The sequence below is a fragment of the Orbicella faveolata genome, unplaced genomic scaffold, assembly GCF_042242905.1.
Source record: "Orbicella faveolata isolate gen_17 unplaced genomic scaffold, um_ofav_v1 contig_15, whole genome shotgun sequence".
Lineage (NCBI taxonomy): Eukaryota > Metazoa > Cnidaria > Anthozoa > Scleractinia > Merulinidae > Orbicella > Orbicella faveolata.
In genome coordinates, this window is record NW_028301542.1 from 7773467 (window position 1) to 7800017 (window position 26551).

The following is a 26551-nucleotide window of genomic DNA, read 5'->3' on the forward strand; positions in this document are numbered from 1 at the left end:
GCTATTCCAATATGGCGGACTATACCAATCACATAATATGCGAATTGCCAGTGGTAAAACTATGTTGATCAACAAGACAAGTACGTTTTCATTTACCTGACATGTTAAGAATAATGTGTAGAGAGTAAAGCAGTGAATTGTTCGGCAAAATGTTGTATATTTCTTTAGGTCTCTTCCCGTCTAGTTCGCAAACCGTAAATTTGCACGCTAACATGACATTGTGGACGTCTTTGATTTAGGCACAAGAGTTTTTAAATACTTCTTTCCTTGAGGACAATTTTTTTATTGAGCTCTTGATTCGGTGGGTCCCCGAATTCAAACTTCCTTTGCCTTGTCCCTCTGGCCGGTAGGATCTTAAAAATACTACCGGCCAGAAGGACAGCTTGTGTATAAGGTAATTGGACTTAAGTCCATGCACAGTTTTATCTGCAGAATAGTTTGATACATTGCTCTTTAGTTGTATACCACACTAGAATCACTCTACAGTAATATTTTCAGTTTTCTGATATCTTGTCCCTCTGACCGGTAGGATCTTGAAAATACTACCGGCCAGAGGGACAGCTTGTGTATAAGGTAATTGGACTTAAGTCCATGCACAGTTTTATTTGCAGAATAGTTTGATACATTGCTCTTTAGCTTTATACAACACTAGAATCACTCTACAGTAATATTTCCAGTTTTCTGTGATCTTGTCCCTCTGGCCAGTAGGATCTTGAAAATACTACTGGCCAGAGGGACAGTTTGTGTATAAGGTAATTGGACTTAAGTCCATACACAGTTTTATTTGCAGAATAGTTTGATACATTGCTCTTTAGTTTTATACCACACTAGAATCACTCTACAGTAATATTTTCAGTTTTCTGTGATCTTGTCCCTCTGGCCGGTAGGATCTTGAAAATACTACCGGCCAGAGGGACAGCTTGTGTATAAGGTAATTGCACTTACGTCCATGCACAGTTTTATTTGTAGAATAGTTTGAAACATTGCTCTTTAGCTTTATACCACACTAGAATCACTCTACAGTAATATTTCCAGTTTTCTGTGATCTTGTCCCTCTGGCCAGTAGGATCTTGAAAATACTACTGGCCAGAGGGACAGTTTACATATAAGGTAATTGGACTTAAGTCCATGCACAGTTTTATTTGTAGAATAGTTTGATACATTGCTCTTTAGCTTTATACCACACTAGAATCACTCTACAGTAATATTTTCAGGTTTCTGTGATCTTGTCCCTCTGACCAGTAGGATCTTGAAAATACTACCGGCCAGAGGGACAGCTTGTGTATAAGGTAATTGGACTTAAGTCCATGCACAGTTTTATTTGCAGAATAGTTTGATACATTGCTCTTTAGTTTTGTACCACACTAGAATCACTCTACAGTAATATTTTCAGTTTTCTGTGATCTTGTCCCTCTGGCTGGTAGGATCTTGAAAATACTACTGGCCAGAGGGACAGTTTGCATATAAGGTAATTGGACTTAAGTCCATGCACAGTTTTATTTGCAGAATAGTTTGATACATTGCTCTTTAGTTTTATACAACACTAGAATCACTCTACAGTAATATTTCCAGTTTTCTGTGATCTTGTCCCTCTGGGCAGTAGGATCTTGAAAATACTACCGGCCAGAGGGACAGTTTGTGTATAAGGTAATTGGACTTAAGTCCAGAATAGTTTGATGCATTCCTCTTATTCTTAAGTCATAAAGCAGGCTAGAATATTGAGGAGTTGCATTTATATGAAGGTGATCAGACACTTGATTTCAATGCCTTAATAAAATCAATTTTGCATTCACTCCAAGTGGGACACATTTCTTATATGTCCAGTGGGTTCAAGTTGTAGAAATCAATATTTAATGAAACATGTTTCTGCCTTTAATACTCTGTGTAAGGATAGAAGAATCTCTTCAGGAGAGTTGTTGGATACTGTTCCCTAGCGTAAGACAGACTTTTTGTGTATGGAATAAACAGAAATTAAAGTAACAAAAATTTCCTTCTATCTTTTGTTTTGGTGAGTGGTGTTTTCCATTAACAAAAGTGGGTTTCAGGAAATCCTTTATTTAACCAAAACGTACTGCTTAAAGGACACTGACCTGACATACTCACAAAGCTACTCATTGCAACATTTCTAGTCTATTTCCCTCCTGTATATTAAGTCATTGCGCAGAGGATAAGTCACTTCTAAAATGAAGCTTTCTAAATAATGCAGTGTAACCCCAGTTACTCTGGAATAAATCAGATTGAATAGTTTGCATATTTCTGCACCCATGTATGAAATTGTGTGGGAGAAGGACAGGGGGTGGAAGACCAGGAGAATATGGGCTGGGAGAGGAAAGGGCGGGAAGTGAGAGTTCTAAGTAGGTGAGAATCGTCTATTAAGCATTAAAATACTTTCAAACACAAGAATCCAAAATGCTTTTTGACTTCCATTGAGCTTATTTTGAGACTTCTGGACTGAAGGGAACATGAAAATTCACCCCTGGGCTGAAAAACTGAGGCCTACTTGCGGTAACATTGGAAACCCTTTCACGGTGGTCACATCATAGGTCGTGAAATGTTGTCACTTAGGATGTCAGGATTGCACAGCTAAATGACAAGTATGTGTTTTCAGTCTCCTTATTTACAGGGGACGGGACCAAAATGGACGAGGACGGGAGTCGGGAGATAAAGGTATGGGAAGCGGGAGAACATGGTATGAGAAGCGGGAGGTTCTGACCCCCTGTCCCACCCCCCCCCCCCCCCCCAAAAAAGATTGTTAAACGACAACTTAACGGAACCCGATTGAATTTTTTAGTCAGAGCACAAAGAATAATTATAAATGAATGGACCAAATAGAGCTACAGTTGCATTAAATAGCTTATAGGGGTCCGTATGATGTGGCTAACATAGTTCATAATCTCTCACCCCCAGTAACTAGTAAATGACATGTGATGAAATTGGCGTGAAATAGGTGGACAATTCCCCTGTGGTCGTGATCAAATCAAAGCCATGTTTTGAGATTGAAAAATGGATTCTTCAACTAGTTTACAAGATTCTTTGCCTCCCGATAAAGAAATGTTTGTGTCCACGTATGATGAAGTATGCAGGGTGATTTCTGAATATGAGACAGACACCATAAGTAAATTTATTATTCGGAGAGTAGACAAAGAGTTTGGTTCAAAAGATCAGTGCACTATTTAAAAAATTACTAGGGGTTGTTTAAGTTGATTAGTCACTTAATACTGATGCTGTAATGTACAGTGTCGCTAAATTGTAATGTATACTATTGCTGCTGAAGGGGTAAAGTTTTGGTCGGTTTCTTCTTCGCTTCGTTTTGTTGCTAAAGATGGCGTTAATTTTTGCGATAAATCATTCCTTTCCTCTCTTATTCCATACAGACTGGCAGACCTTGTCAAAAAGAAACGGGTCTATTTCCAGAGCCCACAAACTACCAATTCTGGGTCACAAGGTGGACAAAGAAGGTAAGTGACTTCTGATATATTACCATGCGCTAGTCAGTTTCCCTTACAAATGCTGTCGATACTTATTACTATGTCTCCTATTTTTTCTCATCAGACCAACATATTTGCTTTTGATAAGGTTTTCATACCTTGTCATCTCCCTGGTCATTGGACACTTGGGGTATGATATACTTCACAGTTTCTTATGGAAATAGTATGTTGCATATCAAAATCAACTATTTGACCCTCTCCCCTCTATCCTTGAAAGTTAAGAAGGTTGGGAAGAAGGGAATTAACTCATAAAAAAAGTAACTAACATGCCATTCCTAGGTCATATATATGACAACAAGAACCATCTCTTACTGGGATTCACTTCAGACAGCTACAGCCAATAAATTATTCTACAGGAAAGTCAGGTATCTTTTCCAATAATCCATTTGTAAGACAAAGAAATATTATGAAAATGCATTATTGTCGCTCAAGATCAGTTTACTAACCAATGCCTCGATGATAAAATGTGACTAGGGATTTTCTGAAGGAAGAAAGTAGCAAAAGAGGAAAGCTGTACAAGGAGGACAATTGGAAGGATCACTTTCCCATGGTAAAAAAGAAAGTTCTATAGGTAGTTTGTAACCACTCCCAAGAAATTCAAGTGACAAAGACTCTGGCAGCCACGTTGGATGACAAGAACAATAAAGCTACTTCTTTTGTTAATGGTCATCCAACATGGTAGCGATGATGTCAGTTAATTATATGCCAGATAGTTAGATTTACAGTAATATAAATGTGCCAAACTCTTGGTCTGCACTTAGTCCACACAAGCCCTAGCTCTTTTGACTGAACATTTTCTTACACATTTTAATTGAATCCCTATACATAGGATACACCAAAGCAAAAGAATGATTATGATTGTGGCGTCTTTGTCTGTATGGTAAGTTGTGCAAATACCATATTCCATCAATTACCATGTCTCTTTAAATAATTAGCTTGGCTTGAGTTAATTCAAATCAAAGTGTTCATTTTCACCTTAACTGATCACTTGTGTTGGTGATACATTTTAAACTTATTGCTTAATTATCTATGTTTAGTTTGCAGAGCACCTTAGCAGAGGAGAAACTCCTAATTTCAACCAGGTATTTTGAATCAAAAGCAAGTATCAACACTTATCATCACATGACAAAGTAATGGAACATCATTTGGAACAAAACTACACATCTCCTATTTATATAACACTTTCTTGCAGAAATTCACCATGTTTGTCTTATTTTCTAGGATGACATTCCCTCTCTCCGTGAAGTGATGAAAAAGCAGATTTTACAGCAAATGCTACCAAACTGAAGGAATGTACCTTCAAAAGACCTCAAAAGTTGTCATCAGTAGTAAACTATTGAATTTGTTTGCAAAGGATTAGTCTCCATATTCCCTTTATCAGTTGTAAATGTACATATATATAACAATTTCCCTCACTAAATTAACACTCTAAATCCATTGTTCAGTTTAAACTTCCACACAGATACTGTCATGTTCATTGAATTATTGCAATGGCCACAGAGCACGAATAGACTTTTACAGACACCATGGACTTAAGTGCAATTACCTTATACACAAACTGTCCCTCTGGCCGGTAGTATTTTCAAGATCCTACCAGCCAGAGGGACAAAATCACAGAAAACTGAAAATATTTCACTGTAGAGTAATTCTAGTGTAATATCAAACTAGAGAACAATGTCTCAAACTATTTTACAAATAAAAATGCAGACGGACTGAAGTCCAATTACCTTATACACAAGCTGTCCCTCTGGCCAGTAGCATTTTTAAGATCCTACCAGGCAGAGGGACAAGATCACAGAAAACTGGAAATATTACTGTAGAGTGATTCTAGTGCAGTATAAAACTAAAGAGCACTGTATCAAACTATTTTACAAATAAAACTGGCATGGACTGAAGTCCAATTACCTTATACACAAGCTGTCCCTCTAGCCGGTAGTATTTTCAAGATCCTACCGGCCAGAGGGACAAGATCACAGAAAACTGAAAATATTATTGTAGAGTGATTCTAGTGTGGTATAAAACTAAAGAGCAATGTATCAAACTATTCTGCAAATAAAACTGTGCATGGACTTAAGTCCAATTACCTTATACACAAACTGTCCCTCTGGCCAGTAGTATTTTCAAGATCCTACTGGCCAGAGGGACAAGATCACAGAAAACTGAAAATATTACTGTAGAGTGATTCTAGTGTTGTATAAAGCTAAAGAGCAATGTATCAAACTATTCTACAAATAAAACTGTGCATGGACTTAAGTCCAATTACCTTATACACAAGCTGTCCCTCTGGCCGGTAGTATTTTCAAGATCCTACCGGTCAGAGGGACAAGATATCAGAAAACTGAAAATATTACTGTAGAGTGATTCTAGTGTGGTATACAACTAAAGAGCAATGTATCAAACTATTCTGCAGATAAAACTGTGCATGGACTTAAGTCCAATTACCTTATACACAAGCTGTCCTTCTGGCCGGTAGTATTTTTAAGATCCTACCGGCCAGAGGGACAAGGCAAAGGAAGTTTGAATTCGGGGACCCACCGAATCAAGAGCTCAATAAAAAAAATTGTCCTCAAGGAAAGAAGTATTTAAAAACTCTTGTGCCCAAGTCAAATACGTCCACAATGTCATGTTAGCGTGCAAATTTACGGTTTGCGAACTAGACGGGAAGAGACGTCCTAAAGAAATATACAGCATTTTGCCGAACAATTCACTGCTTTACTCTCTACACATTATTCTTAACATGTCAGGTAAATGAAAACGTACTTGTCTTGTTGATCAACATAGTTTTACCACTGGCAATTCGCATATTATGTGATTGGTATGGTCCGCCATATTGGAATAGCCGACAATTTCCGAAAACTGCTCGACTCGGAAATTCGCTCCTAGTACTCCTCGGTTGTCCTTCTGAGCGGTAGGATTTAGGCACAACCTTGTTTCAAGGAGTTGTTGCACATCCCATAATAACATCCTGACATTTTTTGTATTGTGACGTTTTGTGACGCAAGGGAACGCACTCTTCTTCCCAGGCTCTCTCTTCTCTACCTCCCGCTCAAGTGAACACCCAGAATCTGGGTGGTAAAAAAATCTGTTGGGCGCGTTCTGTAAAGGGAAGGTGTTTTCATCACGATTTTAAAAACCATTTTCCCAAAAATGTTCTTTGACAAGTGGCTGTATAGTTAACCTGTAGAAAGTGTTTTAATGGCGTTTACAGTTATAGCCCCTTGGAACACAGAATTTTACGGATCAATCTATGTCTTTATTAATTCTGCTAATAATAATAATAAGAAGAATAAGAATAATAAGAATAATAAGAATAGTGATAGTAATAATAATAATAATAATAATAAAGTTTGACAATAAAAAATTGCGACAGAACATTTCTTAAACGCATTGTTAGATTTAAAAGGCTAAAAAACTGAATTAAAAGCGACGACGTTTCAACGTTACCGTAACGTCATTATCAAGTCAAAAATGTATAAAAACTAGGTTCTATAAATACTAAGACGAACAATAAGTGATAAAAATAATTTGCAAGTTAAACAAAACGTTTCGCACGTATGGAGTCCGTTTGAACCTTCAAATTAGGTTTGAATTTCTTGATATAAAGCATTTCAAATACTAAACAATCAAATTTGCCTTGCCACTTTCTCAGAATCTTGAAATGGTTCTGGGATTCAAAAGATCGCTCCTGCCATGCGCTTCATGAAAATGCATGCCGATTGCCGAATTTTTGTGTTCAGCAACACGTTGAAAAAGGTGTCGGGCTGTGTAGCCGACATAATCTGCATCACACAGATTCCATACAAAATGATAAACAACGCATTGCTGATTGACAATTGACGGCTTGGCTACTTTAGGTTTGAGATCTTGCTCTAATTTTTTGCTTGCAACAACTGCCCGCAAAGTGGAGCCAATGTTATTGCTAAGATCACGCATCTGCCTCACAACAGCATTAGCTGAAACTTGATCTTTGAATGGTAGACTAATTCTGACTATGTTGCTCTCGTCAGTATTTCTCTCCGCTATGCTTACTGAAGGGTTTCGAGAATCAAAATAGGAAATAACAGAATCTATAAGACTCCACGGGTAGTCAAGACCGCTAAAAATGGAGCGCAATTTGGCGCATTTTTCATTAAAAGCCTCTGTTGTGGAAGATAAGCTCGATGCAGCATTGTCTTTAATAAAGAGTCTTTATAGCGTTTCTCAGTATGATTATGAAAATGTAAGAGCAAGCCAGTATTGATTGACTTTCTATAGACTTGAGTTTCGGGTTTTGTTCCATTCTCGAGGATTTCACTGCCGATGAAAGTGATCTTAACATCTACAGGAGGTTCCATCGTGAACGTTAAGTTAGAGTGGGATGAAGGCCATTCAGGGTGGTAAGAAACATAGTGGTAGCATGAGTATTTGGCATTCTTACAAGAGTATCATCAACGTATCTTCTTTACAGATGAGGCATCAAGCCATCGCATGTGAGTTTCTCTTCGAGGTGGCACATGAAGACGTTCGCCATTAGGGGGCCAAGAGGGGAGCCCATGGCCACTCCATCCCTTTGTTTTCTTTCAACTGACCATCAAACTGAAAAACTTCACTGGTTGTGGCAATTTCAAGTAACTTAACAAGCTGATATTTTGCATGTTCAGCCCATAGGTTTTATTAAATCAATCATCCGCGAAGGCTTTGTTGACCAAGCTGTTGGTAGTCTCATCCAACGGCACATTGGTGAAGAGAGCTGTAACGTCATAGGAGACCAGAATATCATCTTCATTAACAGAAAGGTTGCGAATTTCATCAGCAAAATCAAAGGCATCGGTAATTGTGTACTCGTTTATGGAAAGTGGTCTCAGCCTTTTTGCGAGCAACTTGGCGAGCTTATAATTGTACGTTCCGGTGGCAGATAAAATGGGCCTCATACTTAACGTGGCTTTGGGGGTCTTAGGAAAGCCGTAGAGAAGCGCAAGGAGCGGGTGATAGTGTTTAGGTGATCGCCTGTCATCAACGTGAATAAATTTGGAAGTGTTGTTAACTGAAGTAACGCTCAGAAGGCGATTATACTCAGTTTTGTCCATCACAACGACTCCCGAGCCTTTACCTGGTTTGGTAATAACGATGACGTCGCGTTTCTTTAAACAATTCAGGGCTTTTAAGAGAGCCTTGGGTAGATTTAGGCTTGAACGCAGAATATAATTTAAGGCGATTGAGCGTAACAATTGAGGAAATTGCAAATACACTCTCTCCGAAAAGTTCCAGGCTTGCACATCTCTATGGCCTTCCTAAGACTCAGAAAGCCACGTTAAGTATGAGGCCCATTTTATCTGCCACCGGAACGTACGATTATAAACTCGCCAAGTGGCTTGAAGAAAAGCTTAGAGTTCAATTTGAATCACGATAGACATGTGAATGTAACATTTATTTACCATCGGCAGTGTTTATAGCACAAAGGCTAGTGGGGCCAAGCAAATAACTGAAAGAAATAATTCAAATTAAACATAACCAGTTGGCCATTTACAAGCGTGGCCGAGGATTTGAACTCGGGGCTACCGTAAAACAAATCCAGGTAGTGGTCAAAGCGGGACTCGAATCCGGGATCGCTGAATTGCGAGTCCTCGCGATGGCCACTCGGCCAGGCTGCCTCCACGGGCATTCCCAAGACATTCCCGAAGCGGAACGATAATTCCCTTAGTAGCAGATGACAAACGTGCCCAGTATTTCCTACTTAATGCCTTTCTTGTAGTATTTTGCGCACAGCTGTGCTCGTTGATCGTAATTTTCCTGTATACGACCAACATTAGCCATGAAATTACTTAAGAGAAAACTACAATTATAAAAAAAAAAAAAAAAAAAAAAAAAAAAAACCCACTAATATCCAGAAAGATCGAAACCGCGGTAATGCCTGAACGACAAGTCTACGAGCCTCCTAACAAAAGAGGGACTATTAACACTCTCAAGAAAACCTGACAACATCGCAAATAAAAGCAATAACGACCACAACGTGGAGCTGGATGAACAATCATAGGAAGAACTCCTAAATTCAGAGCTTTTACCTGAACAAAACCACACAATATCATAAACAACACGCAAATCAGTCCACAGACCTGCGCGTGAACATCTACATTTGCAGTGCCAGAACGAACAAACTGGAAGAACAAAAAGCTCGATGAAATTGATGCAAGAAACATAAGAACGTCTCTCTAAGACATACTTATAGCTATCTCTGGCGAAGCCGGACAAAGATAATTAAATAAGACACCCGTGTTAAGAAGCAGCATAACTTGCAACAGTTAATCAAACAGCCAGGCCCGGCGTAATAATAGAAAATGCATGTAACAAACATGTTCAGGGAATATTTCAAACTTTGTCCCTCCAGAGCTAATATTAAGACAACTTAAAACATATCTTGCAGTACAAATGAGCCAAAAAACAAAACCGAAAAAAAAACAAAAAAAACTAGCACGTGGCGAAAACAGAGTTGTAAAACTCCGCAAATTAAACGCGGATAATAGCGGAAACCACACAGGCTTATGACCTCTAACGGCTCTACTCTGGTGAAGCGTAGCTTCTACATTTGTTTAGGGGAGGCTTCTTTCATGAGAAAAGAAATCGTCGAGACAGAAAAGGGCGCTGATGATAAAAAAATTAAGAAAGGTATAAACCCAGCTAGGAGAATGTCAAACTAAGACTAACAGCCATTCTTGCATTCTTAATGTCAGTCTTACAGAATTTTATTATTAGACCGGCCATTTGCGAGTTACCTTATGCCCCTTTCTCAAAACAAGTCTTTATGTAAAACCTTTGAAATGAAATGTACTAATTTATTTATTTATTTATTTTTTGTATGAAAATAAACATCTAGACGGAACACATTTTCATACGAACGCTTTCGCATGAACACTCGATTTGTTGCAGAGGGAAAAGGCAACTCGAAAGTGATTTATTTCATTTTATAAATAGGTTTTTCTGATTACATTCTTTTTCATCTTTAGCTAGAACGTATGCATTTAATCGAGCCTTTAGATCACAGACCGTTTTTGAAAGAACGATAATTAAGCGTTATTTGGATACCAATTTGTGCGTGTTAATAACATGTTTGCTTGAGATGTCACTATAATGTAAAAATATCACGCAAATTCACACTCCACGTCATGCATGAGCGCGCGCGCTAAGGAACAATAATAGGGCAGATGGCCACTGCTATAGCTTTTCCTGGATTTAACAATCTTGGACGTTCGGTGACCCCTGTTTTTCTTTTGATGGATCGTTTTCTCTACCGATTTTCTACGTTTAGCGAAAAAATGGAGAAAATCTATAGACTAGAAGTTTGAATTTTTTCCAGAATGCATCATCGAATTCCGTTCTTTTTAGTTCTTCGTTTACCTGTGCGACGGTTTCAACTGCCTCCTGAAGGGTTAAGTTTTGTGGAAACGTTGGTAGCATGCATTTAGAATTATTTACTCAACAGACCCACTTCTACGGAATATGACTAAGATCGTTTGCCTCGGTTGAATCACCTTTGATATTTTTAACTATAAACCCTCGTAGGCCATGCTGAATTACGTGCGTCAATTTTTCAAAATCAGGGTATTTTTCCACGCGCTTAATCTCTGAAACGAAGTCGGTGACCCCCAATGTTTTTTTTTTGCATTTCTGACACGAGTAAATCATTATCTGACTGCAGCAAAAATTTAAAAAAAAATCTATCGACTGGAAAATTTTCCTGCGAACGTCCTTAATCCTTATGTTTTGCCCACATAATTTGAAGCTCGATTTTCAGTAAGAACAGTTCTGAACTAAAAGGGTATTAAATTCTCTCGAGAGAAGATGACAAACTTGTCTAGTCGACCTTATTCCACTCATTTTTGCCTTCTTTTGTTTACAACTGTAATCTTTGATCGTAATTTTCACAAACAACATTAGCCTTAAAATTGACATAAGGAAAGGTAGACTGCTCAGTTTTATTCTTGACGTTATTTTTTGATGATCTTAAGTTTTTTAAAGTTTCTAGCGTAAGGACGAATTTAAGTTTTTCCTGCTCGATGAAAAATTTTCGTTAAGTAAATATTACAAAGCGTACCCCAAACAAACCAATGTGAGCATGCGCTGTTTTTCAGTCTCTTCAAGTGCCGACAGGTATTATATTGGCAGTTGTAACTTGAGCTTCCATTACCTGAAATAACCACTTTCCTTCTAACAAACGGCTTGATTCTTTGAAATAACTAAGAAATTGAGAGTAAATATTACGAAGCGTACCCCAAACAAACCAATGTGGGCACGCGCTGTTTTTCAGTCTCTACAATTGCCGCAGGTATTGGCAGTTGTAACTTGAACTTCCATTACATGTACGTATATTTTCACTACTGGTCACCGGGTTACCTGAAATAACCACTTTCCTTCTAACAAATAAATCGGCCAGTTTTGAGAAATTGAGATTCGAAAATAAAAACCTCAGCAATAACGGAAGTTAATAAGTCTTATTTGAAAAAGTTAAAAAGGCGTGAAATTGATGTGATGCTTTGTGTGCGCTAAAAGCCGCCCTAATTGTGTAATTATTGAGCATCGCATAATTCAAAAAAGTATTATTGACGCACAATTCACGGTTCACAAGACGTACCCGGCTGCACGTATTGAACTTGAAATAGCGCATGCGCAGCGTCTACGTGTGTTTAGGGCGGTCTTCTTTAATGAGCAAACAAAAAGAAAAACGTCGAGAGAGAATAACTGCAAAGTTGTGCTCATGATAGAAATTTGAAGAAACATGTAAGTCCAGCTTGGAGAATGTCAAGCTAAGACTAACAACCATTCTTGCATTCCTAATGTCCGGTCTCAGCGAATTGCATTAATAGGCCATTTCCGAGTTACCTTGTGCTTCTGTTTCAAAAAGAGCCTCCACGCAAACCTTTTAGAATAAAATTGAGTTTGATTTGCATGAAAATAAACATCTAGCGGGAACACCTTTTAATATGAATGGTTTCGCAAGAAGACTTGGTTTTTTCTTCTTTTTTAACTCGATTCGTATCTCGAAATGATATTCTTCGTATCGATTGAGGAACTCTTAGCATAAACTGGCTTTTCCATTAAAGCCCCGCAACAATTATTAAAAGAGAAGTTTTTCCTACGTGATACATGTATGGTTTGTATTCCGCTTATATTAATTATTGTTTAGTTTTTAGCTAGCCGCTAGCCTTAGATATTTTATACTTGAAATTATGCTGGAGAAATTTTACCGCGTATAAATAAAGTTATCAATCAATGAATTGCTACAGAGGTAAAATGCAACTCGGTAGTGGCCTATTTCATTTTATAAATATTTTTTTCTACATTTCTATATACGTTTTCATCTTAAGTTAGTACGGATGTATTTGATCGCGCCTCAAGCTCATAAAAGCTTGAATGAATGGTAATTAAGCACTATTTGGATACCAGTTTGTGGCGTATTAATAACATGTTTGGTTGAGATGTCACTATAGTGTGAAAATATCAGTTTTTATCTTTAGTTAGCACGTATGTATTTGAACGAGCTTTCGGCTTATAGGCGTTTGAACGAACAATATTTAAGCACTATTTGGATACCAATTTGTACGTATTGATAACATGTTTACTTGAGATGTCACTATAATGTAAAAATATCAGTTTTCGCAGTGTTTTAATTGTTTAGGTATGGTCATGTTTTGTCCGTTCAATTTGGAGCTCGACTTTCACAGAAAACATTTCCGAACTATCAGGATATTAAATTTCCTTGAGAGAAGATAACAAACTTGCCTAGTCGACTCTACTTTCTCACATTTTTGTAATCTTTTATTTATAACATCACTGTGATCTTTGATCGTAATTTTCACACACAAAATTTGTCTTTAAATTGACATGAGGAATGCAAGACTGCGTGTTAGTCTTTAAATTAATTGAATTCTAGATGATCTTGAGTTTCTTAACGTTTCTAGTATAAAGACGAACTTTCAGCTTTTCCCGCTGGAAACTACAAAGCCTGCCCCAGACGCATGCGCTTTCTTTCAGTCTCTTCAAGTGCCGGCAAGTATTGGCAGTTGTAACTTGAACCTCCATAATATGACTTTTCAAATTTACAGCTGTCAGTTTCGTGTTCAATAATTTCATTATTAGACCTTCTTAAGTTAAGGGAAAGCAACAGACAACAATCAGTTCTCCACCGAGAGCTAAGCAGTTGAGAAGATTTGGATCTCGGAAGAGTACTTTAAACGAAGACATTCAAGGAGAAGATTCTAACGCAGTAAGTATTTTAAGTTACATTTTACATTTGCCCTCAATCCCTTGTTACCAGCTCAAGAAAAACTGAAGAAATTAAAAGTTTCTTTTCGATGCTCATTCCCTTTGCTTTCGCAGAGTACGATAAGTTCGCACGAAATTAAACATTTTAAAGGACTGCTATTGCTCTTGGCCTCTATGTTAGCATTTCTGTAGATTCCCTGTCTCGGAGACGCTTTCGATCTTAAGACGGAGAACAGTTTCGTACAAACAAGGGGGAAGAATTTACCCCGATTAACATCATTTTTGCAACTTCCATGGCCAGGTCTGTTTGAACAAGAAAACCAAAAATCACTATTGTATTATTAGTAGCATGTTGTAGCCACCTTTTTACGGGGTGTGAAACAATATAACATTAAGATGCCTGGCCAAGTTGATTCAGTTACTTTTGTCTTCTTTTCGAATACAGTTAATACGGTCTTTTGAAATAAATTCTCTGTCACTGGTACATGTAAGAATGGATCAGCTAAGGAGTCCCATCTTAAAAATACAGCATTTGTATGTGGTAACCAGTTGATGGAGTTTGAGAGAAACGAAGAGGATTTCATACCGCTCTCAGGAAAGAAATATATCCGTAAAGTGATCGGTTTGGAAAATGAACCATAACGGTTATGACAAATAAGTAGTCAAAGAAAGAACCAGCCGATCAATTCATCGATCGAGAGCTTCGCAAACGTTTTCTTTGGTTTTTAAATCTCCTATTTTATATTTTACATTTTATTTTTTATTTTTTTTATGTCAACTTTATTACAATGGCCGTTTCAGAGATACGTTAAAAACTCTTTTTTCTAAATCGTTGACAAATTAATTCAAGTGGAGATATCTTGGCAATATAATCAACACTAACAAGAAAATAATTAATTTAACCAATCAAGATATTTTGTTTGCTTTTGAATCATAAAATGACACGTTTGTTTTGAAAAGTCTACCTTTTCTAGAGTTATTCTCCTCTTTACCTGTCTCAGATTTGCAGTTCATAACATTGGTAGAAAAATAAACGTTTCATCACCAGTCCCGTGGTGCAGCTGCCCGGCCCCTTTTGCTAAAAAACATCAAGGCATTTTTGCTTCCTAAGGTGATTCCTCAGAAATAAAAGTTGTCGACCGATTCTTTTGAAAGTTTTTTGAATGTTCCAAAAGTGGAATTAAAGGACAGGTCATCCTTCTAAGCCTACGTGTAACTGTATCCACCCTTCCCACCCAGGGAAAAAAGGGGGATGGGTACTGCTACATGTAAGCTACATTGTGCTCGAAAAATAAATATGATTGGCCATTTTCATTTATTCCCGTACTGGTTATAATCAAGTGCGTTTTTTCATCGATTCACGTTGCAATTTGCTGTAGTTGAAAGAAAAGTATATTAAACTGACCTGGAACAATACTGGTATGTTTAGTCCACATATCTGGAACATTCGGAAATTTCTATTTTTGCCATTTTGGAAACAGGTTTCACTTTCTGATGTTTTAACTCTCAATGGGTGTTCATTTATCTCTCTCAGACATGTTTGATGTGTGGACTGCTTCGAGGCGTTTTTTGACACTGCCATGGTGGTTTCAAACTATTATGACAGTCATTTTGATAGAATTTCTCATTCTTTTTCAACAACACTTCAGAATTAGTACTTTGTATTCCATTATGAGTATTTAAATCAATTTTCAATCAATTAAATATTTGCGTTATTTTCTTATAAATCCTGAGAAAAGTTTGAAATCGAAAGTGCTTGGTGGCAGAGAAAATAGCGGATCAAAGATGAGAGATGATATTTTGTAGGGAAAGTTCAGGGCTATTTGAACGGAAAATAGTCTCTTTTTTTTGTCTCATTATAACAAACCCCCCTGGACAGATATTACTATCATCTCTCTTGTACCACAGTAGATGGGTGAATTTACTTGTAGCTATGATTATTGTTTTCGGTTCATTTCTTGAGTCGTCTGTCCAAGAGCAAGTCAGTTCGTCAGCCCCGATATTACAACGTATGGTTTTATAAGGAATCTTTGCCTGTCTTAGAGACCTCGCAGACTATAGGAGAATCTTCGTTTACAATATTTGCCTCATTACCATAAGCGATACAATTTTTGATGGAGCAACACAGAGATTAATACTGAATATTGAAAGGACACAGCACGATTAAGTGTCCCAAGGAATTTGAGCGCGATGTATTGAATACCTTTTGTGCGACGAGGGTTTAAAAGCTCAAAATGTTACAAAGAATGTATGAGCTCATTAGTGCTTTTGCCACACAGAAGTTTTGATGTTTTTGAAAGCCATTTTCTCCTCGAATATTACATCCGAAGGGCCAAAAAGTTCACCACCTAGTAAGTTTCACAAGCTCTTTACGTTTTTCTAGTAAAATCGTGTCTAGCATGATGCCTTCTATGCGCAAAGTCGTATGTTAATGAGGAAAAATGTAAACAATGACGTCAGCAAAGATTGGCCTATTGACCGAGATATTCAGAGCAGGGAAAGGGGGATGGGGGGTGGGCATTAAGTTAAGACACGGCATTTTTAAGGGCTTTTAACATTAGACATGATGATAGATGCAAACACTACCGAATGGAACCTTTTAACATTGTTTACTGAATTTGATTAGTTGCATGTCATTTAATTTGATGTTTTTTGGGACGTACTTGAAAGGACAAGAAATGCAAGCAAATGGACCCAAGAAGGCATCTGGTTGGATACAATGACTTGAATCCACATCAAGTTCGACAAGTCGTCGTTACTTATTTTTCATGGTGACTTAATTATTGTACATGAGTTAAGGAGCCGCGCGGGAGCCATAAGTGTTACACTGATGCTTGAAATCAGCCATGTGCAGATCTAACATGTCTAAACTTGAAGCTACTTTATATAACCTACATATTTTATTTCTTTATTTGTCAAGGAATATGAAGTGCTTTATTTTCTTCCTAATAACTTGGTCCTTGGTGGTGTCATTCCCTCTCGATAAACAAGCTCAGGTAAACACGATACCTTCATACCTCTCTACCTCTGTGCGTCTTTTTTTTTAAGAACTTGTTCTTGTTTCCCATATATGATTATTATTTTTTTCTTTATCAGGATGAAGATCGGGGCAAGGACAAAGAGGCTGGTTAGTATACCACTAGGTTTCTTTTAGCATTTTCAGATTCAATATCACTATTTAAATTTCTCGCCAGCTGCTCATTTCTATCCCTCATCGTCAACAAGACCACAAACAAATAGATGGCACCATCGCACGTGGATCTTTAAAATGTTGCCAAATCCTTTTTCAGCGTGTTTACAGTTTTCAGTCATAGATTCGAGTAACCGATTGGTTCTAAATTGAATTTTCAAAGAGAGGCCCATCAAAATCGTATAAAAGAATGTTACTTAAGAAATAGAACACATTATATGTTTTTATATTACTATCGAGGTAATGAAACTCGAGTAAAATGTATAACGTTATTCTGGTGTTATTTAGTTTAAAGCTAACAAAAATAAGTCTTGATAGAAAAAGATACGATAACATTTGTGTTATGAAATTACGCAAGGCTGACGAAGTAAAATGTCGTTTTGCATATAAAACATATTTTCTTTTGGTTGTCTTGAATACATCATGTAAATTAAATCAATGTGATTAAAAGTAGTTCCAAGTTATCTGATCCTTATTACTTTTACCTTTACTAGCTTTTGGTTGCTTTTGTTCAACGAACAAAAAAAAAAAAAATTAAAAATCCTCATATACCTTTCTTGTTAAGTCCATAAACAATCATTTTTCCCGATCTGACAAGCGTAGTATATAAACCTACCGATAATAACGAGAACTACGGGTTTTAGTAAATTATATTATGTCCTTTTCATAGAAACACGACTGAACGACCCACAGTACCATCCATACATCCCTTATATCCCGTATATTGGCAAACGTCAGATGACGTTTGGGCTCACCGGTGGCAATGTTGGCCGACGAGGTGGGTTCTGCTTCTTGTACATGCAGATGTATCGAGACATAGATAAAGGTCTCACTTACATAACTTAATTTCTTTTGGTAGGTTCTGAATAGAGCATGAAAAGGTTTCTCTGCTCCGGTCTTGGGATTTACACCCAGCTTTTAAACAAAAAAAGTGGCACACGAGGCGCGATAGCTGAGTGTGTCACTGTTGTTCTTCTTTCAGAAACTTATAAAAAATGATCAATTTTGAGCAGCTAACAAAAGAATTGGTTTTATTGAGATGTTGCGGTGAATTCATTGGTTGGTTACTTTTGCTGGGTTTGTTTTGATTGGTCAGCCGATTTTCTGGGATAAAAATAATTAAAAACAGTTCAAAATCTTCTTATCCTCATTACTTTTACTTTTCTTTGCTTTAAGTTGCTTTTGTTCAACGACCGAGGCAAAAACAGAAATTGTGTACATACCTCTCTTGCTTAGTGTATGATAAATCATTTTGCCGATCTGACTAGCGTAGCATATAATTAAACCCACCCGTAATAACGAGGGCTACGGGTTTTAGTGAATTCTATTATGCTTTTTTTTTTATAGAAACACAAGTGGACGACCCACAGTACCTACCATACATCCCATTTCATGGCCGACGAGGTGGGTTCCTACTTCTTGGACATGCAAATTTATGGGAATCTATTAGTATAGCAAGAGATCTTTTTTACCTTGATTTTTAAGGCGACGTACATACCGTAATATACAAGTTACTTTGTTTTGAATGACTTTGAATAGATCGAGAAAACATTTACCTGGTGTGGTCCTGCGATTTATACCAAAACTTGCACTTGTCAATGGGAACAATTTAAACCTTTTTTTACAACTAATTTGGTATATTTCGGGGTTGCTTAGAATTCATTGTTCGGTTGCCTTATCTGCGTTTGCTTTGATTGGCCAGCCGAGTTACTTGGATTATTGTTTTCGGCTCGTAATTAAAAATTTTCTGATCCTCATTACTTTTACTTTTCTGTGCTTTTAGTTGCTTTTGTTCATCGACCGAGGCGTAAACAAAAACTGCGTATATACCTCTTTTGTTAAGTGTATGATAAATCATTTTGCCCGGTCTGACAAGCGTAGGATATAATTAAACCCACCGATAATAACGAGATATACGGGTTTTAGTAAATTATATTATGTCCTTTTCATAGAAACACGACTGGACGACCCACAGTACCTTCCATACATCCCTTATATCCCGTATAAAGGCAAACGTCAGATGTCGTTTGGGGCCACCGGTGGCAATGTTGGCCAACAAGGAACCAACTCAGGGAACGTTGCTGTTGGACATCAATGGAACGGCCGAAAATGAATGTAGATTCCTTTCCTGGACATGGAAAACGGCTTCAGTTGTAGTTTAGTAGACATTTGGGTTAATGCTAACTGAACGGATGCAGGAAGAACTAATTGTAGATGTAGTAGGGCAATAAAAGGGGTTTAAAATGCAGTTTGACTGTTTGTTTGATGAGCTTTGCTTTGATTGGTCTTGCATTGGAATTGCATTGTGGGAATGTTAGGGCAAGAAAAAGATGCCGCGAATGTTACAGAAAACTGGATCTAAAAGTGTCACGTGAGGCAGCTAGTCTAATTGAAATCTTAACTTATACCAGTGTCTATTTTCATCTTCCTTATAACTGCCATGACGAGCTCCTCTCCGTTCTAATTAAATAGCAGCCACCTCCAAAGTGAAGCAAGTGCAAAAACCCGCCTGCGGATATTAAAGGTGTCTTACTACAGACTTGATGGACTATAAAAGCCCAACTTTAATTTGAACTCTAGCAGCCAGAGCTAGCGGCCAAAGGATCTTTCAATATAAACTGAAGCGACCTCTCTGTGGAATGAGCTTAGCCTGCGCCCAAACTTAGCGCATCCGTGACAAATTTCAAGCGCCTAATCATGCAGGTGAAAGCTTCTTAAGAGCTCCTTCCTGAGAGGATTGACAATCTTGCGACAGCGACTATTTTGGCACATTGTCCATAATTCACCTCAAGATTCAAGTTTCATCGTTTTTTTTTTTCGAGAAAAAAACATCGAAAGTTTGAAAATGTGGTCAAAGTGTGTTTGCCGCCCAATGGAATGCCCATAATAACACGGAAAGACGAAGCGTTCGTAAAGTCTTGAAATTTAATCAATTACTTTTAAATTTTACTCAGGCATCGAATAGCTATTCCTCTTTAAGTCTAACGCAATAAATGCTCCAATATTCTGAATTTTCAAGCCATCCTAAAAACGCGTGCGATGACCGCTTAATGGGAGGCAAAATATTGGCTAATTTTTAGTGGGTATAACTCTTCCTTTTACGTTGTTTTTTTCGAAATTTAAATCTGTGGCCTAGACGTTTTGTTCTTTAGCTGTTATCCTTTCCAATCACAAGCTCGAACTCAACGCGGTTCCGTCTCTACAAAACGAAGTTGTTTGTCATGTACAACTCAAAGATGACCAGATAATTTGAACATGCACAAAATGGACGCTGACCTTTGCGGTTGAGGAAAAAAAATATAAGCTCTTGTATTTTCTGGCTTGACCTTATAACCAATTTATCCCGAAAGTTAGATAAATCATTTAGAAACCATTGAAAGTCCTGTGAGTGAAAAAAAAAAAAAAAAAAAGGAAAAGAAAGAAAAAATGAAAACAATGATAAAATTTGAAAATCAGTTGTCAACAGATAATCTGTAGAGTTCACATGGGACTGAAGAGTACACAAACATTAGTCGCAAACGTTCCTGAACTGAGTTGCAACGAAAACTACAGCATTATATCCTTATTAGCGTATAATTTATGATTTTACAGTACTTGAGAATACTGCTTACTTAAGCTCACTTGTTTGCTAACTCGACATCTTACTTTGACAACACATGTAGTACCCCGTCTCAGCATGCGTGATTCAAAGGTGTGTTGCGTTACTCCGGGCCTTTCGCGTTTCAACAACAAAACCGCCGTCATAAAATGTCAGTTATCCTTGATTGTAAAGGTACTTGATTCGAGAAAAAAATGTGGCTTCAGAGGCTGCATGCGGTGTCATTGGGGTAGGTTCGAGTTCTTGGTATGTATTGCGTTTACTCTGGATCTGAATATAAGCTCCGCACGATGAGCTGAGTTGTTTTTAAACATTAAGAGCTAGCAACAAGCGGGCGGAATAATATTGAGCCAAAAATTACAAGAGTCACAAGCGAAATTAACCTTTTGAGCTCCTGAAAACGGTCTTATAAAATCGAATATAACCCCGCTTATTTCCAGGTGTCACGGTTACCTTGATATTTCACAAGCAAAATACAACTAGTGGCCAAACTTTTGCTGCGCATTTTTCATTTTTGGCGGAAAGCGACGGGGAGTAGTCGGCGTCGTAAGGGTCTGTTAACAAAGAGGAAGGGTAACCCTAACGCCAGAGTTATCCTAACAATAAGAAATTTTGTTGTTTTGTATCGGCGTGCTTATGAGCCAGCCGGAGTGCACTAAGGTGACAAACCCTAGCTGAGCGTGAATGTTACCCTGGCACCTGGGTTATATGCTGTCCTTGTAAACATTCGGATGGGTACAACTCAGCTACCTGAACAACTTAATTTCAATCCCATGAATTAAAATATGTTCTACACACTGACGACCCACAATTAATCACCAGAATTTTTTTATATTTTGTTTGGCGCTAAAGTTTTCGATATGTTTGTTGCTACTGTCGCTAAAATATCCTTAAGCAGAATTATTTATAGTCTTGCCTTCAAACGCGTTCTAAAATCAAGAAAAAATGGTGTCTGGATGATAAAGAGCTTGAAATCAAAATTTGATATTGCTTGTTAACTCGGGCTAGGATAACCCTACTAATACAGTACCCTCCCTTCTTGTAAACAGGCCTCAGTACAATATTTGTGGATTGTAGTGTTTGTTCATTGGTGACAAGAACAGTTCTGTGTTATGTCCTTTAGTAGATCCATGTAGGGAGCTCTCCTGCGCACGGAAGGCCGTGGTACATCTAGGCCCAGGCCCTCGCATACACGCTGTAGCATTGGTAACTTGAACATCTTCAAGGTATCACCTTTTGCCATTGAACAAAGATCGAATTGGTCATACGTAATGGGATGCTGAATCTGGCTTGCTGTGGCCGCTACGTCTCTGGTGCTAGTGAAATTTGTCTCCTCTTCTGATGCCTGGATATCTAACTCATCCATATCTTGTTGGCGAGCGGCAGCATTAAGACGCGAAATGTAAGAGGCGATCTGCGAGGCTGTAAGGAATTCTGATGACTGGAAAAGTCGCAGACACGAACACAGCGCATTTCACGAGCAACGACCTCCGCATCGAGCTTTCGATCTGTTGTTTGGCCGATACGAAATTTAGCCAAAAGGTTGGACTTTTGTTTATCGCTGAACCGATAAGCTTTTTTGACAGCTCTTAGAGCCCATCCGTGTCTTGCGTCTCGATAATGGTGTCCATGGAAACCACTCGGACTCTCTCCAATCCTCCATGAGAAATCAATGCAATTTTCATGCCATTTGCAGTGCACACGTCGTGCCCTTCATTCATGTATGCCCTGATATGGAATTTGCATGACGCAGCCAATCAATCTACCGCACCTTTACCGCTTTGTGGATTGCTAAAATCAATGCGTGCCACCCGAATTCTGCAACGTGTTCCCATATGTCGGCAAGCCAGGATTATGAGAGAAGAATGGTACCACCCAGCGTTATCCTGACGAAAAAAGGCCATGTTGATTTCCAGGTTCTCCTGCTTAAGTGTGGTGAGCACGTGGTGCATGATGGCTACGACTGCACAGCTTCCCTGGCTACATGACTGGATGACGTGGATGAACCCTTGCCATTAGGACCTCTTCTACCCGTCGGTATACGACCGATATGTGCCAGGATATACCACGCTTGCCAAACCAGTCTGCCTGCGACTCTCGGTACCTCTGCGGCAAAAACTCCATTGCCCAGTTTTTTACAATGAAAACCGTTTCTTGGTTGAGGGCATCGATGATATCCAGACAAGCCTGATCTTGGTGTGCTGATCGTAACAAATGACATTTCCATGACTGGATGGCAAGCGTGGCGTGGTTGGTAAGAAACAAACTCGTCTCTGTCGTATCCGTGTGAAACTGAAATGGCAGCCAGCGTAGAATTCAGGTTTTCGCACTGCTCGCATACGTCTTCGCGTCTGTGATCGCATTGCTCCCGAAGGTCTGGGTTGGTACAATCGCTAACGGCAAACACACTGCAGTGACTGGCTACTTCGGAGTTGGTGCTAATGTGAACCTGTCAAGGAATGCATTTGAATGCATTACACGTCATACTTGTATTGCCAAGATCGCTACACTAATAAGGTACATATTCAATTGGCCTTGGGTCAAAGAGAATAAAGGAAAAAATCGTGTGCGATTAAAACAAAATACCATTACAAAATACATGGAAAAGGTGACTAAGTGGTACTTTTCCCGCCAATTGGCCGTTTTTCCCCCCTCTCGCCGCCCCCTTCTCCCTTACCAAAGCCTGATCTTTCGATGGGAGAGCTACTGGACGATTTTTTTTTTTTTCTAGAAAACGGTTTTACTGCCTTTTTTTTTTTTTTTTACAGAATTAGTACTGTAGAATGAATCAGAAAAAAATAAACATTAGCATCTATGTTTAAAATAATTTTGAGCACCCCACCGCGAGACAGATTTTGTCCCAATCCTGACAATTTTTTTTAAAGTTAATTATTTCCTTGAAATTGCCTTTAATATACAATTTGGCAGTCTTCAAGGATTCCTTTCTTAGTCCGAGGTCGCTAAGCTGGCGCACTAAGGATTCAAGGTCTTCAAAAGTACCTTCAAGAGCACCTTCTGCGGCAAAGTAATCAAGTCATTGAGGAGACTTGCGCACTGAAGCTTTGCACTCTGTTAGTATCCGAAACATGGTGCGCTCGCTGAAGGGCTTGAATCCCGTCTCATCGCAGTTTTTTGTACTGGCGCGCTATCCTCTGTGGAATGAGCGTACGGACTCGAGGTGTCCTGGATAGTGGCTCGATTGTCCGCAAGTGCTGGACCTACCTTGTAGCGTAATGTAGCTACAGAAAAATGCCATATGCAAAATACAAACACTTGGGAGCGCAAAATGGCACACCTAAGCCAACAGCAGGACTGGTCTCATATGTTCCACGTTTTCCAGTTCAATGTAGTCAATAATTTTCAGTACCGCACCTGCGCGTGACTTGGCTGTTGTGTTACTTCGTAAAAGTTTGCAGGTGAAAGGTGAAATTAGCTCCAAGTAGACGCTTACTGCGTGTACCCAGGAAGTCGTTATACTGAGAAGCACTTGCTATATTGCAATTGAGCTAAATGTTCTGCATTTGAAGTCGTACGAAATTCAATCGAATCGATGTGCTCAAACTATTTTGCCTTTGATTGCATTTCCTGGAATCGATTAATAGTTTGCAGGTCTTTAGGGAGTGAAATGAGTCAAGGTTTTTATATCAGCCTATGAAAGTTTCGGTCTATTTTCCTTAGCCTTTGTCGTTGTTGCTGTTGTTTTTGTTGTTGTTGTTGTTGTTGTTGTTGTTGTTGTTGTTGTTGCGTTTCCCAAGCAAGCGAGACATTTTGAATTTCAGAGTTATGGCGGTGCGTGACATTGAGCTACGAACGCGTTTGTCGAAGAACATATACTTATCTCGTGATTTTTAGCCCATTCAGAAGTTAAAGTATTAGGAAAAGTGCTTATGTAAATGCTTGTTTGCTCAATACAGATAATCAGTTCCAGATGTTTGCACTATTTTCCGGTTGCAATGTTGCTTTACTGCGGAGGTATACCAACATGGCGGCTGCATACTGGGCTCTGTCAATTTGTGCAAAATATTTCGACGAATATCTGAGGTTTGGGAAAACGCACAGACTTAAAAATTACATAAGTTTCATCTTTATTAATCTGCTATAACATCACAATTTCTTGACTTTATCCACTAAATGGGTTTGGAATAATTTTATTATTGCATCAGGATTGCGTGACAGTGCAAGCCGAGAACTGTTTTGCTGGGCCATGGTCAACATACATTAGTTTCTTTCAGCTTGAATGAACAATAATTCGCTACATAAGTTTCATTCTTGTAAAGACACATAACTCTGTTACTAGAAAATAACGAGAGAATATCGTTTAGTTCGAGATTTTAACTTTATTATACTTTACGAAGTTTCTCAGAACGTTTTACCCAGGTGTAATCGAACAGATACATTCGTAAACAAATTATCTAACCTTCCTGCTCTTGTTGCTCAGACGTTCTTGAGTCCGTGCGGGGATTCTACTTGGTTCACGACCACGACTAAAAATACGATGAGGCTTCTAAGATGCTTTTTATCAAGTTGAAGAGTTGATAGCCCCGGTTGATAGCTCCATGATTCTTGATAAATTCACTCAAAATGTTCGCTCGTCAATTGATCTCTCATAAGGCTTGCAGACCGACCCGTTCCGAAAACGCTTTAAGTCCTATAGTGTTGGTCTACCTCGAACGGTATGTTCGTTTCTATGTGATGTCATCGCCCTAGAAATCATGGAATCCGTGTTAACTTTTCACGTCGACAACTTCAGTAAATTCCATGTGCTGTACGTATGCACAGGTGGCGCATGCGCCTTACAGACCAGACGGCGATTTGTGACTGAAAGTGGAAAAGAAAAAAAAAACGTAGCCGAAATTTAAACCCAGGCCTCACTGCTTGGGTAATTGCAGTCCAGTCTGAAAATAAGAAATAACAAATAAGTTTACACCATTGTACGTAAAATAAGCGCTGTTAGACACTAACAAGGTGTTATCTTTAACCAAATCTTGTTTGGAGAGATCTGAAATGCATTTATAAAGTTGAAAATACATCCGAGAAAAGACGAACATTTCCGCAATGTTTACATAGCAAGTCGCCATGTCATTTTAAAATAGCTTTCCCACAACAAATTATCTTGAAATCTCAAGGTAATAATCCTGAGCTCTCAAGGTAATAATCACACGATAAATATATATTTTAGGGTTTTATTTCTTAAGTTGCTCAGAAATAACGATAATCCAGCCACTCAAACGTACAAAACAGCGAACATTGAGCTTTCGGTCTTTCTTTACGTCGAAATGTAGATAAATATTTTGAAAGATGTGCTGAACATTGTTCGTAGATTCCAAGTTTTTTCAAAGGGAACCAGTTCAAGTCTGACCTTGAGATTTGGCAGGATAACAGTTAAAAGACAAATCTTTGCAGCTGTAAAGTTAGATTCTGAAATAATTAGGTACCAAAGAGGGTTTTATCCAGTCAAAAATAGCCAATATTTTGCCGCTCGTTAACCGGTCGCCGGAAGTGCTTTTTGAATGGCTTGAAAACTTAAAAAAATTGAGCATGTGACACATTTTTTTAACTTTTGCTGTAAAGAGGAATAACTATTCTATATCTGAGCAAAATGTAACGGTAATTGATCGAATTTCAAGACTTTACCATCGCTTCGTGTTTCCGCGTTATTTGGGGCATTCCAGTGGACGGAAAACGCACTTTGACCGCATTTTCAAACTTTCGAATTTTTGTCAAAAACAGAAATGCGCTGGAACCTAAAATTATGATTTTTGAAAACAGTTCACCAAAGGGTAACTTATGGCAAAATATGAGCAATGTGCCAAAATGGTCGCTGTAGCAAGATTCTCAATGCTCTCGGGCAGGAGCTCTTAAGAGTCACTGACCCAGGAGGGAGGGGGCGTCTCCAAGCAAAACATTGGTTGAATCATCACTGCCAGTGTGACGTCACGTTTCGCATGGATGAAATTTAAAATGGCGCCCAATGGGTGAGGTACAAGAGGTTGATAAAAATGCGGAATTTCGCTCCGATATTCTGCCCCATTTTCTTAG

At 38.4% G+C, this 26551-nt stretch overlaps 2 protein-coding genes and 2 pseudogenes across 2 annotated transcripts; 2 read left to right on the forward strand and 2 right to left on the reverse strand.

Annotated features, from left to right (window-relative positions):
- The first annotated feature begins 149 nt into the window (after positions 1 to 149).
- Positions 150 to 5736, forward strand: LOC149113360 (uncharacterized). Its single transcript, XM_089288464.1, has 8 exons — positions 150 to 194; positions 1246 to 1289; positions 3375 to 3458; positions 3553 to 3618; positions 3963 to 4038; positions 4318 to 4368; positions 4526 to 4570; positions 4710 to 5736. The coding sequence occupies exons 1-8, from the start codon at positions 150 to 152 to the stop codon at positions 4773 to 4775; spliced, it is 477 nt and encodes a 158-aa protein (XP_089144590.1). The 3' UTR covers positions 4776 to 5736.
- Positions 5737 to 6821: 1085 nt separating this feature from the next.
- Positions 6822 to 8747, reverse strand: LOC149113361 (uncharacterized; annotated as a pseudogene).
- A 4868-nt stretch (positions 8748 to 13615) lies between these two features.
- Positions 13616 to 19162, forward strand: LOC149113362 (uncharacterized). Its single transcript, XM_089288254.1, has 6 exons — positions 13616 to 13725; positions 16645 to 16720; positions 16821 to 16851; positions 17585 to 17692; positions 18262 to 18318; positions 18867 to 19162. Exons 2-6 carry the CDS (start codon positions 16649 to 16651, stop codon positions 19025 to 19027), a joined length of 429 nt encoding a protein of 142 aa, XP_089144380.1. The 5' UTR covers positions 13616 to 13725; positions 16645 to 16648; the 3' UTR covers positions 19028 to 19162.
- Positions 19163 to 21289: 2127 nt separating this feature from the next.
- LOC149113363 (uncharacterized) lies at positions 21290 to 24496 on the reverse strand (annotated as a pseudogene).
- Between the last annotated feature and the right edge of the window lie 2055 nt (positions 24497 to 26551).

Excerpts from the sequence above, each read along its gene's own strand:
- LOC149113360 (XM_089288464.1), top strand. The coding sequence starts at position 150 with ATGTTGTATATTTCTTTAGGTCTCTTCCCGTCTAGTTCGCAAACC. Across the intron at positions 3,459-3,552 it reads TCACAAGGTGGACAAAGAAG|ACCAACATATTTGCTTTTGA; the intron begins GTAAGTGACTTC and ends TTTTCTCATCAG. Across the intron at positions 4,039-4,317 it reads GGAAGGATCACTTTCCCATG|GATACACCAAAGCAAAAGAA; the intron begins GTAAAAAAGAAA and ends CCCTATACATAG.
- LOC149113362 (XM_089288254.1), top strand. The coding sequence starts at position 16,649 with ATGAAGTGCTTTATTTTCTTCCTAATAACTTGGTCCTTGGTGGTGTCA. Across the intron at positions 16,721-16,820 it reads CTCTCGATAAACAAGCTCAG|GATGAAGATCGGGGCAAGGA; the intron begins GTAAACACGATA and ends TTTCTTTATCAG. Across the intron at positions 18,319-18,866 it reads CCCATTTCATGGCCGACGAG|AAACACGACTGGACGACCCA; the intron begins GTGGGTTCCTAC and ends TCCTTTTCATAG.